This window comes from Erinaceus europaeus, chromosome 2 (assembly GCF_950295315.1).
Source record: "Erinaceus europaeus chromosome 2, mEriEur2.1, whole genome shotgun sequence".
NCBI classification, from domain to species: domain Eukaryota; kingdom Metazoa; phylum Chordata; class Mammalia; order Eulipotyphla; family Erinaceidae; genus Erinaceus; species Erinaceus europaeus.
Genome location: NC_080163.1, coordinates 190,071,733 through 190,090,939, shown reverse-complemented (window position 1 = coordinate 190,090,939; position 19,207 = coordinate 190,071,733). Strand labels below are relative to the sequence as shown.

The following is a 19,207-nucleotide window of genomic DNA, read 5'->3' as shown; positions in this document are numbered from 1 at the left end:
CCACTCTTGAAGCTTTTCTCCTGCAGATGGGGACCAGGGGCTTGAACCTGGGTCCTTGTGGGTAATATGTGCACTTAACAGGGTACGCTATCACCTGGACCCAGAGATTGAGTCTTCAAAACAGTTTGCTTCTTTTTTTTTTTTTCCATCATCAGAATGTTTGGTATTTTAATAAATGCTCTATATATGCTGAACCACAATCGAGACCAGTCCTGGCCTCGGGGGCTCAGTACCACCTGTGCCCAGCATTTGCCATGCTGCCAGCCTTGATGGGAAGCCTCACCTGTGGGCTGGGCATCTCCACCGATCTGCAGAGACCCGAGTCTCCCCTGCAGCTCAGTCATGACTGGTCTGCAAATGCACCTGCAGCTGCTCACAGGCCAGCCGTCAATCTCTCTGCAGACTGTGGGAGGGGTGGGGCAGAGGTGGGGAGACATGAGCCTGAGGAGCACAGGTGGATCATGACTCCAGAGCTGCAGGCCCTCTCCACCCACACCCTTCTCGTCTTTGCATCAACTGGCATCTCATTCATCTGTCCATAAGGACACAGACCAGGACCTCAGATAGTCATCTCAAAGTCTGGGAGCCGGTAGCCAGGCTCTGAGTAGGAGCCCCCCGCGGGTCCTTCCTCCTGCTGCTCAGGCTCTTCATCCTCCTCCTCCAGGATGTCCTCCTCTTCTTCCAGGAAGGCGACCAGTTCTTCCCGAAATGCCCCCATCTCCAGCCCCAGGCTGCACAGCTGGCCCAGCAGCTGGACGTCCACTCTGCGAAGCTTCCCCTGCAGGTGGGGAGGGGGTAAAGTCATCTCACTCCAGAGGGCAAGGCGTCAGCGGCCCACCCCCCCACAAAATCTGGTGGGAGCACCCAGCCCAAGTCTTAATAATGATTCATTTCTTGACCAAACTAGTCAGGTTCCTAAACCTACTCTGAGGTCTTTCTCTGCACCTCCTTGTAAAAATCCAGTGTAAGAATCCACATCCCGTGGAGAGGCGAAGAGAGGAGGAAGACGTGGTGGGTGGGGGAGAGGAGGTGACGCAGTGACTAGAGCACTGAGCTCAGAAGCACCAAGTCCCAAGTTCAGTCACTGGCATCGCATGTGTCAGAGCAGTGCTCTGGTTCATTCTCTCATGTAAATGCAGACATAGTTTTCATTTTTTCTTTTATTTTGCCACCAGGGTTATCACTGGCACTCAGTGACTACACAGTTCCACTCTTCCCAGCAGCCACGTCTTTTTGATAGATGGAAGACAGAGAGAAGGAGAGAGACCAACAGAGGAGAAACATCTGCAGCCATGCGTCACCACTTATGCAGCTTCTCCCCCCACACACACAATGGTGGGGACTAGGGACTTGAACCCAGGCCCTTGCACATGGTAACACATGCACTTAACCACATCTGTCATCTTCTAGCCCCATATCTATTTTCCCTCTCTGCCCCTATGAATCATTATTATGATAGAGGCAGAGAGAAATACGACAAGAGGGAAGAAAGGAAGAAAGAAAGACACCTGCAGCGCTGCTCATGAAGCTTCCCCCGCAGGTGGGGACAGGGGGCCTGAACACAGGTCCTCGTGCATGGTAACGTGTGCACTTCATCAGCTGCACCACCACCTAGCCACCTTCAATCTTTTTTTAAATATATACATATATTTTTTAAATTTTTCTTTATTTATTTATTGGCTAGATAATCAGAAATCAAGAGGGGAGGGATAGAGAGGGTGAGAGACAGGGAGACATCTGCAACATTGCTTCACCATTTGCAAAGCTTTCCCCCTGCAGGTGGGGACTGGGAGCACGAACCTAGATCCTTGCGCACTGTAACGTGCACTCAACCAGGTGCACCACCACCACCCGGCCCCCTTTAATATATATTTTAAAATAGAGCTTTAAAATAAACTCAGTTGGGGGGCTGGGCAGTAGCACAGCGGGTTAAGTGCACATGGCACAAAGCGCAAGGACCGGCATAAGGATCCTGGTTCAAGCCCCCAGCTCCCCACCGGCATGGGGGTCACTTCACAAGCGGTGAAGCAGGTCTGTAGATGTTTATCTTTCTCTCCCCCTCTCTGTCTTCCCCTCCTCTCTCCATTTCTCTCTCCATTTCACTCCTATCCAACAACAACAGCAATAACAACAATAACAATAAATACAACAACAAGGGCAATAAAATGAGGGGGGGCTGGGAATGGCCTCCAGGAGCAGTGGATTCATAGTGCACACACCAAGCCTTAGTGATGACTCTGGAGGCAAAAAAAAAAAAATCACTAGACTCTCAAGCATGAGGTCCTGAGTTTGAGCCCTGGTATCTCATGTGCTTAGGTGAGGTCTTTCTCCCTCCCCTTCGCCTTCACTAATAAATAGATCTTAGAAAAAAAAGAGAGAGAGGGGGAGAGAGAGAGAGAGAGAGAGAGAGAGATGAAAGAAAATAAATAAAATAAAAATAAAATAAACTAGGTTGGATTTTTTTGTTATTTAACACTATCTAATGGTATCCTCACCTCCACCATCCCCAGCAACTTCGAGTCATTCCAGCCTGTCTTCAGCAAGAATCCAGATAAATTGGTTAACCTAAAGGCCCCTGACCTCTGGTGCTTCCTCTTAGTAATTTTTTCTTTTTTTTTTTTAATATTTATTTATTTTCCCTTTTGTTGCCCTTTTTTATTGTTGTTGTAGTTATTATTGTTGTTGTTACTGATATCATCATTGTTAGATAGGACAGAAAGAAATGGAGAGAGAGAAGGGGAAAACAGAGAGGGGGAGAGAAAGATAGACATCTGCAGATCTGCTTCACCGCCTGTGAAGCGACTCCCCTACAGGTGTGGAGCCGGGGGCTTGAACCAGGATCCTTACACTGGTCCTTACTCTTTGTGCCACCTGTGCTTAACCTGTTGCACTACCACTCAACTCCCCCTCTTAGTAGTTTTCCATCCACAGATCCCTCTTCCCACACTGCTCCTTGGTTATAAATTCCCACCTGCCCGTGTTGTATTTGGAGTTAAGCCCAGTCTCTCCACAGCCCAGGAGGTAACACAGACGGTCCTGGACTCTCAAGCATGAGACCCCATGTTAGGTCCCTGTAATTGCATGTACCAGAGTGATGCCACGGTCTCTTCCCCATTAATAAATATATTTTTAAATTTTTACTTATTTATTTTCCCTTTTGTTGTCCTTGTCTTTTTGTTGTTGCTGTAGTTGTTGTTGTTGTTGTTACTGATGTTGTTGTTGTTGGATAGGACAGAGAGAAATGGAGAGAGGAGGGGAAGATAGAGAGGGAGAGAGATAGACAGACACCTGCAGACTTGCTTCACCGCCTGTCGCCTGTGAAGCTACTTCCCTGCAGGTGGGGAGTCAGGGGCTCAAACCAGGATCTTTACCGGTACTTGCGCTACATGCCACGTGTGCTTAACCCACTGTGCTACCGCCCAACTCCCTAAATTATTTTTAAATATTTTGTTAATTTTATTTTGAGAGAGCAATACAGAAAGACCAGAGCACTGTTCAGCTCTGGCTGATGGTGGTGCTGGGGATTGAACCTTAGACCTCGGAGCCTCAGGCATGAAAGTCTTTTGCAGAACTTTTCTGCTGTCAATAAATTATTTTTTATTAAAAAAATAAATCTTTTTTAAGTGGTGGAGATAGCATAGTGATTATGCAAAAAAGACTTTCATGCCTGAGACTCCCAAGTCACAGGTCCAATTCCCAGCACCACTATAAGCTAGAGCTAAGCAGTGCTCTGTCAAAAAAAAAAAAAGAAAGAAAGAAAGAAAAAGAAAAAGAAAAGAAAATCCAGGGGAGATGGGGTGTTAGATAGCATAATGGTTATGCAAAGAGACTCTCATGCCTCAGGCTCTGAAGTCCAAGGTTTAATCCCTTGCACCACCATAAACCAGAGCTGATCAGTGCTCTGGTAATAATGAAAAAGGGAAAAAAATCCTTCTTCTCTATGCAAGCTACAATTGTCCTGTTATCTTTAGCAGTTATTACACGGAGACAGGAGATGGTTCAGTGGGTAGTGCATATGTTTCACCATGCAGGAAGCCCTAGACTCCATCCCTGTCTCCACAAAGGAACACCAAAAGAAAGCTCTGTGGGAAAAAAAAAAAAAAAAAAAGAAAAGAAAAGAAACTTGGGCTGTGGACACACTGCTCAGCAGTCTCATGTATGTTAAACCCTCAGTTCATTCCCTGGTGCCACCGAGTAGTTGTCATAAATCATTTTTTTCTTTAACAGTATTGGTCCACAGCACCTGGGTGGAGTCTTCACTGTGTCCCTGAACTCTGGCTGTCAACCTGTTTTCACAGTGTCTCCTGATCTCTGTCTCTCCCTTATACTGCCCCCTCACTGTCTCTATGCCTGAGTGCGTTTGAATCTTAGTCACTTTGTCTCTATTATATCTCCCTCTCTTGCTATGAATCTCTATCTCCACTGTCTGTCTGTGCCGTCCCATGTCCCTGGCTTTCTATTTCTGTACCTGCCTCTGGCTGTCACTATCTCTGTGTGTGCGTGTCAATTTCTGTATTTCTCTGTTCTTATCTCTCCATATCTGCCTCTTCCTATTCATTCACCCATATTCTCTCTCTCTCTCTCCCTCCCTCTCAACCCCTCTCTCTTTCACTCTTTCTTCTTTCTCTTCCCTCACCCCACTCCATGACTTCACCCTCCAAACCCCTCACTTACCAGCTCCTCCCAGATCCACAGCAGACTCTCCCTGGTACCCCCAGTGTCTGGTCCTGGGGACACAGTAGTCTGGCCAGCTTTCTCCGGGGGGACCCTCATGAAGACCTGGGGGGGTGCGCCCAGCTCCGGGGGCATGAGTCCTGCCTGCCACAGCTGCACCCACACTTCCATGGTCTCTACCAGTGGCTGCCAGGAGCAGGAAGTAGCAAGTCCAGAGGAACCCAGTCCTCAAGGAGTGGTGGGTAAAGGTCGGGGGGGGGGGGCAGGATGGCATCCCAAAGTCCACCTCCCAGGACAGTCAGCTGCCTCCTGCACCTGGGGTGATTTCCATTTTCTTTTCTCTTCTTTTCTTAGTATTTTTATTTACTTATTATTGGATAGAGACAGAAACTGAGAGGGGAGGGGGAAATAGAGACAGAGAGACATCTGCAGCCCTGCTTCACCACTCGTGAAACTTTCCCCCTGCAGGTGGGGACCGGGGGCTTGAACCCACATCCTTGAGTACTACAGTGAGTGTGCTTAACCAGGTGTGCAACTGCCCTCTTCTTTTTGTTCTTTTCTTCCCCCGCCCCTTGTGATATCTGACCTTACTTCTGCTTCCCAGGTCCCCCTTCAACCCCTCCAGGGGAGCTCCAATTCCACCCCAGCTCACTCTTCCTATTCTATTGTTCAGCCCCCTCAGGAGAGGATGCTTTGGGGGTACCTTGTGGCCTCGTGGCCTCCTGTCCTGACTGTGGGTCAGTGGATCCTGCAAGCCCTCCAGGTGCCACAGATGCCACCACTCTCAGCACCCACTGTAAGAGCTTGTCTCTCATACCCAGGGAGTCCAATTCCATCCAGGCGCCAACAGCTGCCACGCTTCCAGTCCCAGTTCTGAGTTCCAGACCCCCCTCGATGTCCCCCCACTCCCATGGCTCAGGCTTCCCAAGCTGAATGTGGTGTAAACAGAGCTCTTACATGGGACTTGGCCTCATCATATGAGCTTCCTGCCTCTGCTATAAAAAATCACCATACACTTAGCATATAAAACAACACAAAGAGGGGCCATGTGGTAGCACACCTGGAAAAGTGCATGTTACCATGCACAAGGACCCAGGTTCAAGCCCCCAGTCCCCACCTGCTGCAGGGACGCTTCACAAGCAGTGAAGCAGGTCTACAGGTGTCTCTCTTTCTCTATCATCCCCTTTCCCTCTCGATTCTTCTGTCTCTAGCCAATAAATAAAAAAAATTTTTTAACATGAAACACACATACACACATACAAACCTAGTGTCTTATGGTTCAGGAGGTCAGAGTCCCCCCCCCCCCCCCCACCGCCATCACTGGAACTTCACTGCTCCAGGCTGACTTTTTCAAATGGAAAGAAAGGTCTGTTCTCCTCCTGGCAGTAACTGTAAACCAGGGGACTGGATGGTAGCACACCTGGTTGAGTACATACATTACAGTACTCAAGGACCTGGGTTCAAGGACCCATCTGCAGGGGGAATGTTACACGAGAGGTGCTGCAGATGTCTCTCATTCTTTCTTCCTCTCCATCTTGCCTCGTTCCTTTTAATTTCTCTCTGTATCTATCTAAAAGTTAAAAATACATATATTGAATTTTTAATATAAATCAGATCATGGCATTCCCCTGTGAAGAAAGTATTTTTGGAAGGGTTGAGGGAGCTAATTTTTTTGTCATCACCAGAGTATCATCACTCCAGGCCTAACCCCTCACCCCTAGCACCAGATATACAGAGAGAGAGAGAGAGAGAGAGAGAAAGATGCCACAGCACTGAAGCTTCCTCCAAAGCAGTAGGGGTCGGATTCATCCCTGGGGCCTGTGCATGGTAAAGCAAGTGCACTGTTCAGGTGAGCTATTTTAGAAACCCTAAAATAGGGCCCAGGTGTTGGCACACCTGGTTGAGCGCAGATGTGACAATGCACAAGGACACAGGTTCGAGCCCCTGGTCCCCACCTCTAGGGGGAAAGCTTTGCAAGTGGTGAAGTAGGGTGGCGGGTGTCTCTCTCCCTCTCTAGCTCCCCTTCTTCCCTTCCCTCTTGATTTCTGGTTGTCTCTGTCCAATAAATAACGATAATAATAATAAAAAAAAGCCCTAGGGAGTCCAGTGGTAGTGCAGTGGGTTAAGTACATATGACACCAAGCATAAGGACCAGCATAAGAATCCCGGTTCAAACCCCTGGCTCCCCACCTGCAGAGGTGTCACTTCACAAGCGGTGAAGCAGGTCTGCAGGTGTCTTTCTCTCCCTGTCTCTGTCTTCCCCTCCTCTCTCCATTTCTCTCTGTCCTATCCAACAATGACAACATTATCAACAACAACAACAACAATAACTACAACAATAAAACAACAAGGGCAACAAAAGGGAATAAATAAATAATTAATTTTAAAAGCCCTAAAGTGGTTTTTAATTATATTTCATTTTCTTTTTTTTAGTTTTGTTTTCTCTTTTGTTTTTTTGTCTGGTTTGGTTTTAGAGAGAGGATAACACAAAAGAAACCACAGCATCAAAGCTTCCTTCAGTGTTCAGTGCAGTGGGGGCCAGGCACATGGAAAAACAATGCACAAGGCAAGTGAGGTATTGCACTGGTTTCTTATCTCATTTATGTATGTATGTATGTATGTATTTATTTATTTTCATTTTGGACAGAGGCAGAGAAAAGTTGAAAAGATGGGAGGATAGAGAGGGAGAAAGAGAGACACACCTGCAGCCCTGCTTCACCACTTGTGAAGCTTCCCTTTTGCAGGTGGGGATCAGAGGTTCGAACCTGGTTCTTTGATCAACTAGGTGTGCCACTGCCTGGCACCTCATTATTTTTATTTATGTGTGTGTGTGTGTGTGTGTGTGTGTGTGTGTGTGTGTGTGTGTGTGTAAAGTGCATTTTTTTACTTTTTTTTCATTTTATTTATTAATTGGATAGAGACAGAGAGAAATTGAGAGAGGAGGGGGATGTAGAGAGAAAGAGATAGCTGCAGCCCTGCTTCACCGCTTGTGTAACTTCCCCCCTGTAGGTGGGAATCTCATTGTTTTTAAATGTGAGAGGTCAGCGAAGTCCTCTGTCTTGTGAAGTGCTGATTATCAAACCCAAGGCCTCATACATGCAAGGCATGCATTGTCTTACTGTGCCACCTCCCTGGCCCTTTGGAAAATAATAGATAGATAGATAGATAGATAGATAGATAGATAGATAGATAGATAGATAGATAGATGATAGGTAGATAAATAAATCTCCCCTGCCTACAATTACCTCCCTGCCCACCTCTGGAACCCTGTCTCTTTCCTCTCTGTAAGCTGGGTTCCCTCCCCGCCCCCCCCACACACACTGCCGTTGGGTCATTGCTCAGACAGTGCCCTCTGCCTAGAATACCTCCCCCATGTGACAGAATGAATATGTCCTTGTTATTCTCCACCTTTAGGTAAATCTCACCTCTTCAGAGAGGCCTTTGCTGATGGCCCTATGCCCTGGCCACTCCCTGTTATATTGCCTTTTTTTAAAATCTTTATTTATTGGATAGAGACAGCCAGAAATTGAGAGGGAGAGATAAAGAGGGAGAAAGACAGAGAAACACCTGTAGCACTACCTCACCACTTACAAAGCTTTCCCCCTGCAGGTGGAGACTGGCTTGAACCTGGGTCCTTGCACATTTTAACATGAGTGCTCAGCCAGATGCGCCATGACCCAGGCCCTATTGCCTGTTTTTATTTGCCTTTTATCAAATGCCATCTGAAATGATCTTACTTATTCATATGTTTGTCCATCCTCTCTCTCCCTCCTAGAATGCTGACTCCCAGAGAAAGGTCTGTCTATCCTGGCCACTGTGGCAACCTTGGCGCTCAGAACAGTGCCTGTTGTGTGCCGGTGCTCAGTTAAATATTTCTAGAGTGAATGGTTGAATAATTCTACCACAAGGTTTCACCTAGACTCTTCACTCCTGAACTACCAACTGAAATCACAAACACATGACACTACTAGTCCTGAGATCTCCACACCCATCACTTACCTGGAAGTCCAACTTGGATTTATTTTGCCTTCAGTGACCCCGGTTTAAGAAATGAGTCATCAAGCCTGGGAGGTGGCAGATTGAGTAGGACACTGAACTTGGATCTTGAGGTCCAGAGTTCAATCTTCAGCATCCCACATGCCAGAGTGATGCTCTGGTGTTCTCGTTCTCTCTCTTGTATTAATAAATAAAATATTTTTATTAAAAAAAAGATTGGCAGTCATCATGCCTGAGGCTCTGATGTCCTAAGTTCAACCTCCAACTAAACCAGAGCTGAGCAGTGCCCTGGTTAAAAAATAATACTAAAGGCACGAAGCGCAAGGCCCGGCATAAGGATCCCGGTTTGAGCCCCTGGCTCCCCACCTGCAGAGGAGTCACTTCACAGGCAGTGAAGCAGGTCTGCAGGTGTCTTTCTCTCCCCCTCTCTGCCTTCCTCTCCTCTCTCCATTTCACTCTGTCCTATCTAACATCGACGGCATCAATAACAACAACAACTACAACAACAATAAAAAAACAAGGGCACCAAAAGGAAAAATAAATAAACATAAATAATAATATTAAAATAAATAGGGCCCAAAAGAAAGAAGTCATAAATGATAACACAGCAGCTTATGCAACAGACTCTTGTGTCTGAGACTCTGAGGTCCCGAGTTCAATCCCCAATACTATCATTAGCCAGAAGTGAACAGTGCTCTAGTGAAAAGAATAAAAAAGAAAACAGTGATAGCAGCTCAGGGAAACAGCTTAACCAGTAGAAAGCTGGACTTGTATGCCTGAGCTTCCGGGTTTGATTCCAGGCACTGCATGTGCCAGAGTGATACTGTCACTTCTGTCTTATGTGAAACTCTATCTGTCTGTCTATCTCTAACTCATATGAAATAAATAAAAGAAATCTTTAGAACCAGAGATAGCTCACCAGGTAGGGTGCATGCTTTGCCATGCATGAGACGCAGGTTAGATATCCAGCACAACATGAGAGATCTACTGTTGTGGGTCTCCTCTACGTGAGTGGAAAAGGTGGTCTACAGCGATGAGACCTGTTTCAATAATCATCATCACCTTTAACAGAGAGAGAGAGTGATGACTACACTTCTGATCATAACAGCTCTCTTTAATGGTGGTATTCAGTGAAAATTGAATGAATTGGTGGCAGAGATAATATAGTGGTTATGCAAACAGATTCTCATACCTGAGGCTCTAAGGTCCTAGGGTGAATTTTCCACACTACCACAACTGAGCAGTGCTACAGTAAAAAAAAAAAAAAAAAAATTTTTGAATGAATACGGAAACTTAGGCAACTAGGCCTGCAGTTTAAGGTGCTCTAGATGGAGGGTTGCCCACATTTTCCTAGAAAAAGTCCAGAGTCTCACTGTAAAGTTCTGGGAAAGCTGAGGGGACAAAATGCTGCAAAAAAATTTCACACCTGAAGCTCTGAGCTCCCAGATTCAGTCCCCAGCAATACCACAAACCAGAGCTGAGCAGAACCTTGCTAAATAAATAAATAAATAAAAGTATATTATTAGAATAATGCTAATAGTGGTCTGAGAGGTGGCATATTGGATAAAGCATTTGTCTCTCAAATATGAAGTCCAAAATTCAATACCCAGCAGACAGTACATGTACCAGAGTTATGCTCTGGGCCTCTCTCCTCCTATCTCTCAACAAATAAATGAAATTAATAACAATAATAATAATAAACAGCTCATGGAAAGGACAATCCCCAAGCCTGAGACAGTGAGTGTGAAGCGGGGGAAGACAGCATAACGGTTATGAAAGACTTTCATGCCTGAGGCTTTTAGGTCCCAGGTTCTTTCTCCAGCACCACTATGAGAGAAAAAGAGAGGGAGGTGGGAGAGGGGAGGAGGAGAAGAGATAGAGAGCAGAGTTTCTTTTTGTATCTCAGTAATAAACGAAAACGTTCAAAAAAAATGAGTGTACCTTTAAGAAGAGGGTTGAAAAACAGAGGGGGCGTGGCCACTCGAGAGATGTAACACTGGTGGGTGGGATAAGGAAAAGCCGGCCCCTTCCGGTTGCGTAATCTCAGCGTGATGGCGGCGCCTAGGGCGGTAGGTCACTAAAGCTTCTAGAGCCCCCAAATCCGGAGTTCCCTTAGCTGCCTCTTCCATCAGTCTTGTCGACACTCAGGGAACAAGGAGCATAAAGGGACAGAAATCCTCTCCGTCTGGCAGCGAGCACTGGGTGCTGGGGTGCGGGGAGGTCGCTGGCAGTCGCGGAGCATTTGCGACGAGGGGGGCGGGGACTTAGCGGAGTGACCAATGGGGAAGCAGGGCTAGTCAGTGGGGCGTGGCCAAGTAGGAGCTTTGCTAGTCTGTGAAGTGGCCAGTGGGGAAGCAGGGCACTGGAGGGCTCCAACAGCTTGGGAGTCATGGACCTGCCTGTATAGGACTTCGCAGGAAAGAGGACTTGAAAGGGCTGGTGGAGGAGTTAAGTTGTGAAGTCTAAGGGTAGAGACGAAAAGATACAGGTGCGGAAACTCCAAGGGGGAGTTGGGAATTTTTTTTACCTGCAGGGGGGAAAGTTTCATGACCGGTGATGCAAATGCTGCAGGTGTCTGCCTTTTCCTGTCTTCCCCCCTCAAATTCTAACTGTCCTATCAAATCAAAAAGTAAAATAATAACGATAATACGATTTTTGAAAGGACAGAGGAAAATTGAGAGAGACACCTGTAGCATTGCTTCACCGCTCTTGAAGTCTGCCCCCTCCAAGGTGGGGAACCTAGGTCCTTTTGCACTGCACTATGATGTATGTGCTCAGCCAGGTGTGCCACCACCTGGCCCTATGCAAGCAATTTTCGTGCTTGAGGCCCCAGGTTCAACCCCTGGTACCACAATAAGCCAGAACTGAACAGTGCATTATCACTTTGCTTAAACCCTCAAATGACTTCTGCTTGCAACTATAATAAAAATCAAATTATAAAAAGGGGGGCAATACAAAGTGCCAACAACTATAATGTGTAAGCCATTAACCCCCAGTTAAAGAAAGGGAGGGGAAAAGTTGGTTTTGAAAATCCCAGAGTCAGGATTTCATTTATGAAAGGAGACTTAAGGAACCCAAAAGTACTTGGGTGGGGCTGTTTCAGTAACTAGAGATCTGATTCCCCATAGGCTCCTGGATTAGCCCTTCCCCATTTCTCCCCAGCCCCTGCACCTGGTGACCCCAGTATGGAGCGGAGGTACCTGGGGCATTCGTGGCCTGAGCAGTGCTGTGGCCCCAGAGGGCAATAAGAAGAGGACGCTGCTTCAGTTACTGTGTGGCTACTTCAGTGGTGTCCGGGTGCTGAGGGAGTACCAGTTCAGAAAGCAGCTACAGAAGGTGCAAAAGAAAAATCGGTAAGAACCCCTGGCCTTCAGCACCTTGCTGCTTGGGCCTCACAGTTGGAACTCAGACCTTGCCTCTGCCATTCCCAAACAGCCCTGTGACCCCAATTACTCACCTGGTGCTTCTTGCATCTTCATCTCCAGTCCTCCCCCACAGACTATATAGCTCAGCTGCCTACCCCTTGGTGCCTTAGTGCCATAGCTATGTACATGATCTTACATGGTTAACAGAAAACCCTGGATTGACCCCTAAAAAGAAAAATCTGTTCAGGGGGCCGGGCAGTAGCGCAGTGGGTTAAGCACACATGGCGCAAAGCGCAAGGACCAGCATAAGAATCCCAGTTCGAGCCTCCGGCTCCCCACCTGCAGTGGGTTCACTTTGCAAGCCGTGAAGTAGGTCTGCAGGTGTCTATCTTTCTCTCCCCCTGTCTTCCCCTCCTCTCTCCATTTCTCTCTATCCTATCCAACAACAATAGCAGCTATAACAACAATAACAATAAAAAGAACAAGGGCAACAAAAATGGGGGAAATGGCCTACAGGAGCAGAGGATTTGTGGTGCAGGCACCAAGCCCCAGCAATAACACTGGAGGCAAAAAAGAAAAGAAAAATTTGTTCATTCCCCATCTCAGTAAAAAACAAACAAAACAAAACAAAACAAAAAACTGTCCACCCACCTGTTCAGGCCAAGTTCTAAGGAACCATCCTGATCCAACCTTCACATCTAACAAAATATTACTAAGCAGGGCTGCGAGAAAGCTCACCTGATAGAGTGCATGTGTTGCCATGCTGGAGGCCCCACATTTGAGCCCTGGTACCACGTGGAGCACCATGAACAGCACTAGGAAGACTCCATAGAGAGCAGAACAGTACTGATGTATCTCTTTGTCTGTTGGATTACCAGAAAAGTCATGATGTGCTTTTGCATAGAAAAGCATGTCTTGGTGCCAGTTGGTGGTGCACCTGGTTGACCACATGTATTACAATGCTCAAGGACCTGGGTTCGAGCCCCGGGTCCCCATCCACAGGGAGAAAGCTTTACAAGTGGTGAAGCAGGGCTGCAGGTGTCTCTCACCCTCTCTATCACCCCCCCCCCAATTTCTGGCTGTCTCTATCCAATAAATAAAGATAATAATAAATTTAAACAATATTTTAATTAAAAAAAGAAAGAAGGAAAGAAATGTCATGACTTTTCTGACAACCCAATATCAATCTGAAGTAAAAAAAAAAGAAAGGAAATTTGGGGGCCAGGCGATGGCACACCAGGTTAAGTGCACATAGTATGAAGCACAAGGACCTATATAAGGATCCTGGTTTGAGCCCCCAGCTTCCCACCTGCAGGGGGGTTGCTTCACCAGCAGTGAAGCAGGTCTGCAGGTGTTTTTCTTTATCCCTCACTGTCTTCCCATCCACTGTCAATTTCTCTCTGTGCTATCAAAAAAAAAAAAAAAAAAAAAAAAGGCTGCAGGAGCAGCATTCACAGTGCAGGCCGAGCCCCAGCAATAACCCTGAAGGCAAAAAAGAAAGAAAGAAATGCCACAGCCAGGGAAATGGCTTAGTGGCTAAAACATTGGACTCAGAGACATGAAGTCCTGAATTCAGTACCTGGCATCGAATATGTCAGGGTGAAGCTTTGGTTTTCGGTATCCACCTACCTATCACTCAGATACATACTTAAAAAAAAAAAAAAAGCAGAGTGCAAGGACCGGCGTAAGGATCCCAGTTCAAGTCCCTGGCTCCCCACCTGTAAGGGAGTCGCTTCCCAAGCGGTGAAGCAGGTCTGCAGGTGTCTGTCTTTCTCTCCCCCTCTCTGTCTTCCTCTTCTCTCTCCATCTCTCTCTGTCCTATCCAACAACGACGACATCAATAACAACAGTAATAACTACAACAATAAAACAAGGTCAACAAAAGGGAATAAATAAATATTTTTTTTAAATGTCAGCCAGAGATCCATGGTATTATGTATGGCTATGGCCCTAATACTGCAAACTAGTAATCATCATAATAAAGATAAATGCATAAATAAAATACTATTAAAATGTCCTGAATTTACCCAGTTCTCACCTCCACTGTTTGTAGCCTGGTTTGATCAGCCCTTTCATTTAATGCTTGGATTCCTGCAGTGATTCTCCAACTGGTCACTTGTTGTCCCCTATAAGCTGTTAAAGTCTATAAACAGCATAATGAGCCAAGTAAAATAGCATTACCACTGTGCTTACAACCCTCAAATGGTTTCTGCTTGCAACTAGAATAAAAGTCAGACTGAGACATAGGAACTGGCCCCTAGTGAGTTTTGAGGAACCCCCACCCTTATTTCCCCCTCTGCCAACATGGTATCCTGACTGCTGTTTGTTCAGACATCCTAATCCCAGACTCGTGCATTCATTCATTGTTGCCTTGACGTTTGTCCTTTTTTCCCACTGTGCAAAACTGCTCGTGTCACCTCCTTCAAGAAGCATTTATTTTTGTTTCTATGCTCTACCAGTTATTTCCCCAGCCCCTCCCTTATTTTTAACGCTCATGCCATGTTTTTTTTTTTTTTAAAGATTCATTTCACAAGTAAGGATATCAAACTCAGGAGCTCATGTCTGTGCCACCTCCTAGGCCACCCAAGAAGCATTTCTGAACACCAAAACTAAACTGCTCACCTAACCCAAGCCACTTCTTTTTAGTGCCTTTAGTGTGTTGTTTTCATCATGATACTCAGCAATCTGATGCCACTCCTGCTTCCTGCTCCCTTACCTGTTTCCTCCTCTGAAATAGCGCCACAAGGAGACAGTTATCTGTCTTTGTGACAGCTGCTCCCCAGCACACAGCACTTAACAGATGTGCAATAAATATTTGTGGCCTGACTCAGTCTGTCTGTCTGTATGCCTGACAGCCAGGATACCATGGATTCTGACCTTCCCCACAGCCAGAAAACAGGATGAGGGTTTTCCGTGGTCTTACCCTCAGATCTCCCCTCTGCAGATCCTTCACCTATATCCAGGACCGCTACGGCCCGGACATCGCTGGAGCCTACTTCATCCTGAAGCTGGGAGGCTCAGTCAAGTATGACAGCAAACAGTGTCAGAACTGGGGGGTGTGGGTGGGGGAGGGGGGCATCTTGTGGGAAGCCCCAGACTCTTCAGACTGACTTTCCTGTAATTCCTCCACCTCTGCCCCCCCCACACACACACATTGGCTGTGTGACTTTGGACTTGTTCTTAAGCATCAGTTTTCTCATCGGTTAAATGGAACTGTGGTCCTATCTGACCTGTCAGCTTTGCTATTAAGTTTTCAAACAAGGGCTAGGGAGCCAGCATAATAGTTCTGCAAAAGACTTTCATACCTGAGGCTCTAAAGTCCCAGGTTCAGTCCCCAGCACCACCATAAGCCAGAGCTGAGCAGGGTTCTGATCTCTATATCTCTCTCATTAAAGTGAGTAAAATATTAGGCAGAAAGACAACCTAATGTTCTCTGTATCTGTATTCTGTATCTCATAAAAACAAAAACCTGGATGAGCCAAAGCTGAGACATTGTCAAACAAGTACAAGTGAAGGATGCGGCTGGAGGAAGGGCTCAAACCAAGTGAATCATTTTAATTGGAACAAAGATGAAGGGTATAAAAAGTTTACATAAATTGTTTTTCTCTAAAAAAAAAAAAAAAGTGGTGTTTATTGACTTGGGGGGGGGCGGGCTTCAGTGGCTGAGTGCTAGTCTCTCAAGCATGAGATCCTGAGTTTGATCCCCAGCATTGCATGTGCCAGAGTGACGCTCTGGTTCTCTTCCTGTCTCATTAATAAATCCTTAAAAGGGGGGTAGATGGGGAAGGAGGAATGAAGAGTTCACTTAGTGAGTGCATGCTTTGTGTCTGGTGGCAAGCTACAACCGTTTATGCCATGAAATCCATTGGGATGTTTTCATTTTATTATTTACCAAAGCATCTGCTCAGTTCTGGCTTATGGTGGTGCTGAAGATTGAACTAGAGACCTTAGAGCCTCAGGCTTGAAAGTCTTTTTGCATAATCATTATGCTATCTCTACAGCCTGGGGATTCTTGTATTACAGCTCTTCTCTCACATGTTATCAAGCTAACCCTCAACTCTCTGGTATGTAAAACTGGCCACACATTCCATCTTTGATGTCACAGGAGCCACTGAGCCCAGACATGTACAGCCCTTAGTGCAGGGTCTGATGTTGTAAATGCTCCAGATAGCACAGGACATCCTGGGCTGAGGAGTCTTGGGGGAGGGCCTGGTACCCTGCTGACTCTCTCTTTCCCCCCTTCCCAGGTTTCAGGGCAATGAGTGGATGGGGCCAAAGGACCATGGCCACTCATTGGACGTCTTGAAGCTCCAGGCAGTGCCTGTGGAGGCTGTTGATGCCAGTGGTTGTGCCATCAACTACCAAGGCCTGGACAACCTCTGTAAGTGGGGCTGGTAGAGCTGGGCAGGCCCCTGTATTCGCCACTTGCACTGGCCTCCTCCTCCTACTTATCCCACCATCCTTTCTCTCTACCCACAGTGGCCCTGAAGGAGCTGCGGTCCCTGTCCCTGCAGCGCTGTCCCCATGTGGATGACTGGTGTCTCAGCCGCCTCTACCTGATGGCAAACTCTTTGCAGGAGCTCTCAGTGGCCGGTTGCCCCCAAGTCTCAGAACGGGGCCTGGCCTGCCTCCACCACCTCCAGTGAGACCTCAGTTCAGACTGATCTCTGAGCCAGGGCATCACCTACCCCACACAGCAGTGGGAATAGAGTGGGGAGGGCACATTGTCAGGCGTGTCCCTATAGCCTCACCTCCCTCAAGAAACCCCTAGTGTTTGAGGTGGGTGGGCACAGGTGAAGAGTGGCATCAAGTCATGAAGAAATGAAGTCACCCCTAGCTTTCCATTGTACACTGTTTTGTTTTTACATAGAGACAAGGAGAGAGTGAAAGAGTTACAGCACAGAAGTTTCCTCTGATATGGGGAATGGGCTCAACCTGGGTTGTGCATATGGCAAAGCGTTGCACTGACGTGTGTGTGTGTGTGTGTGTGTGTGTGTGTGTGTGTGTGTGTGTGTGAGAGAGAGAGAGAGAGATTATCTTCATTTATTGAATAGAGACAGAGGAAGAGAAACAGACACCTGCAGCCCTGCTTCACCACTCACAAAGCTTCCCCCTCCCCCCCCCCCCCCCCCGCAGTTGGGGACCAGGAACTCAAACTTGGGTCCTTGTGCATTATAACGTACACTCACTCTGGTGCACCATCATCTGGCCCCTTGTGTGTTTTCTTTTAATTGCCACCAGGATTATTGCTGAGAGTCAGTGAATCCACTGCTCCTGGCAGTCTTTTTTTTTCTTTTTCTTTTTTTTTTAATATTTTACTTATTTTATTTTTGAGAGAGATGCAGAGGGAGAGAGAGACAGAAACACCAGAGCACTGCTCAGCTCTGGTTTATGGTGGTGCGGGGGATTGAACCTGGGACTTTGGAGCCTCAGGCATGAGTCTCTTTGCATAACCATTATGCTATCTTCCCCGCCCGGCAGTCATTTTTTTTCTTCCCCCCATCCCCACCAGCACTACTCAGCTCTGGCTTATGGTGGTATCAGGGGACGGGGCAGGTAGTGGAACCTGGAACCTCAGAGTCTCAGACAGGCATGAGAGTCTGTTTGCATAATCACTATGCTATCTCCCCTGCCTTCCCCTCTTTCCCCTAGTATATTTGATAGGACAGAGAGAAATTGAGAGGGGGAGAGAAAGGGAGAAAGACACGTGCTTCACTGCTTGTGAAGCATCCCCCCTGAAGCTGGGGAGTCGGGGGCTCAAGCCTAGGTCCTTGTGTATAGCAATGTATGTGCTCAACCAGGTGTGCCACTGCCCAGCCTCCTTGTGTTGTAATGAAAACTCCATACTTAACACCGTTGCAAACCAAATTGGAGACTGGGGTGTATATTTATCGTTAACATGGTGCTAAATGAACAGTTATGGGAATTTTTATTTAAGGAAATTGTGCATGCATGGTGTACACACACACAGAGAGACAGAGATGCCATCCTTAAATATGTCTCTCCCTTTCTTGGCCTCCTGTCAGGAACCTCCACAGATTGGATATATCTGACCTCCCTGCTGTAACCAACCCGAGCCTCACTCAGATCTTGGTGGAGGAGATGCTGCCCAACTGTGAGGTCATGGGAGCTGACTGGACCCACAGCCTGAACCCACAACCAGAAGATGAGTCTCAGGACATAGCCAGCCCTTCGGCTCCTTCCCCATCCAGCCGTAGCTCAGCGGGGTGACATTGAGTGTCTGGCTCTCCTCCAGACTTCCAGAGTCACCGCAGGGGCCAGGTGGTGTGAAGGGAGGGACACTGGCAGGTCAGAGAGAAGGAGAGCCGGAGGCTGAGCTGCTTACTCCACACCGGAGGCTGTTCTGGCTTCCTGCACCCTGGGCTGCAAGTCACAGCTCCTGCCATCCTGCCAGGCAGCCCTTCCACTCATTTCTCTCCTTCCCAACTCTTCCCAGGCCTGCGAGTAAGAACTTCTGACTGATAAGTAGCCCGTGGAGTTATACTCTGCCCGGTATTACACCGCCATCACCCCCGGCTTGCCCACTGTTCTGTCACAAAATATCCTGAGATTTTTCACACGATCCTTTCTTGAGCCTGCTGCCATTTCCTGTTGGCACCCTGGCAAGGGGCGCTGTGGCTCTGCAGGGATCTCTCTTCCCCATGAGGGGCTGCTGGCCACAGGGCCCCACATCCCTGACCCACACTCCTGGCCCCACCTGGGTGTTCCTGCCCATTAATTTATTGTCTCTCAGGCCGGGCAGTGGTGCACCTGGCAGAGTGCACATCACAGTGCACAGGGACCTAGTTCAAGCTCCCGGTCCCCACCTGCAGGGGGAAACTTCATAAATGGTGAAGCAGTACTGCAGGTATCTCTATCGCTCTCCCTATCTCCCTCCCCCTTCCCTATCGTTCTCTGGCTATCTCTATCCTAAATAAATAAAATATTTGTAAACAAAAAAAATGTTGTCAGGCTGGGTGGTGGCAAGCCTGGCTGAGTGCATGTTACAGTACATGAGGACCCAGGTCTGAGCCCCCAGCCCTACCTGCAGGGGAAAGCTTTGCAAGTGGTGAAGCAGGGCTGCAAGTGTCTTCCCCCTTCCCTCTTGAATTCTGGCTGTCTATACAATAAAGATAATACAAAAAAAAATTTTTTTTTTTAAGAAAAATGCA

General features: G+C 47.3%; 2 protein-coding genes across 2 annotated transcripts; one reads left to right on the top strand and one right to left on the bottom strand.

Annotated features, from left to right (window-relative positions):
* Positions 1-9: 9 nt before the first annotated feature.
* Positions 10-5,234, bottom strand: ERICH4 (glutamate rich 4). Its single transcript, XM_007536602.3, has 2 exons — positions 4,675-5,234; positions 10-778 (listed from the first exon to the last, which is right to left on the bottom strand). The coding sequence occupies exons 1-2, from the start codon at positions 4,843-4,845 to the stop codon at positions 560-562; spliced, it is 390 nt and encodes a 129-aa protein (XP_007536664.1). The 5' UTR covers positions 4,846-5,234; the 3' UTR covers positions 10-559.
* Positions 5,235-10,688: 5,454 nt separating this feature from the next.
* On the top strand, positions 10,689-18,998 carry DMAC2 (distal membrane arm assembly component 2). The gene is made up of 6 exons (XM_007536603.3): positions 10,689-10,739; positions 11,833-12,023; positions 14,980-15,060; positions 16,283-16,416; positions 16,515-16,677; positions 18,062-18,998. Exons 1-6 carry the CDS (start codon positions 10,722-10,724, stop codon positions 18,264-18,266), a joined length of 792 nt encoding a protein of 263 aa, XP_007536665.1. The 5' UTR covers positions 10,689-10,721; the 3' UTR covers positions 18,267-18,998.
* Positions 18,999-19,207: the final 209 nt, after the last annotated feature.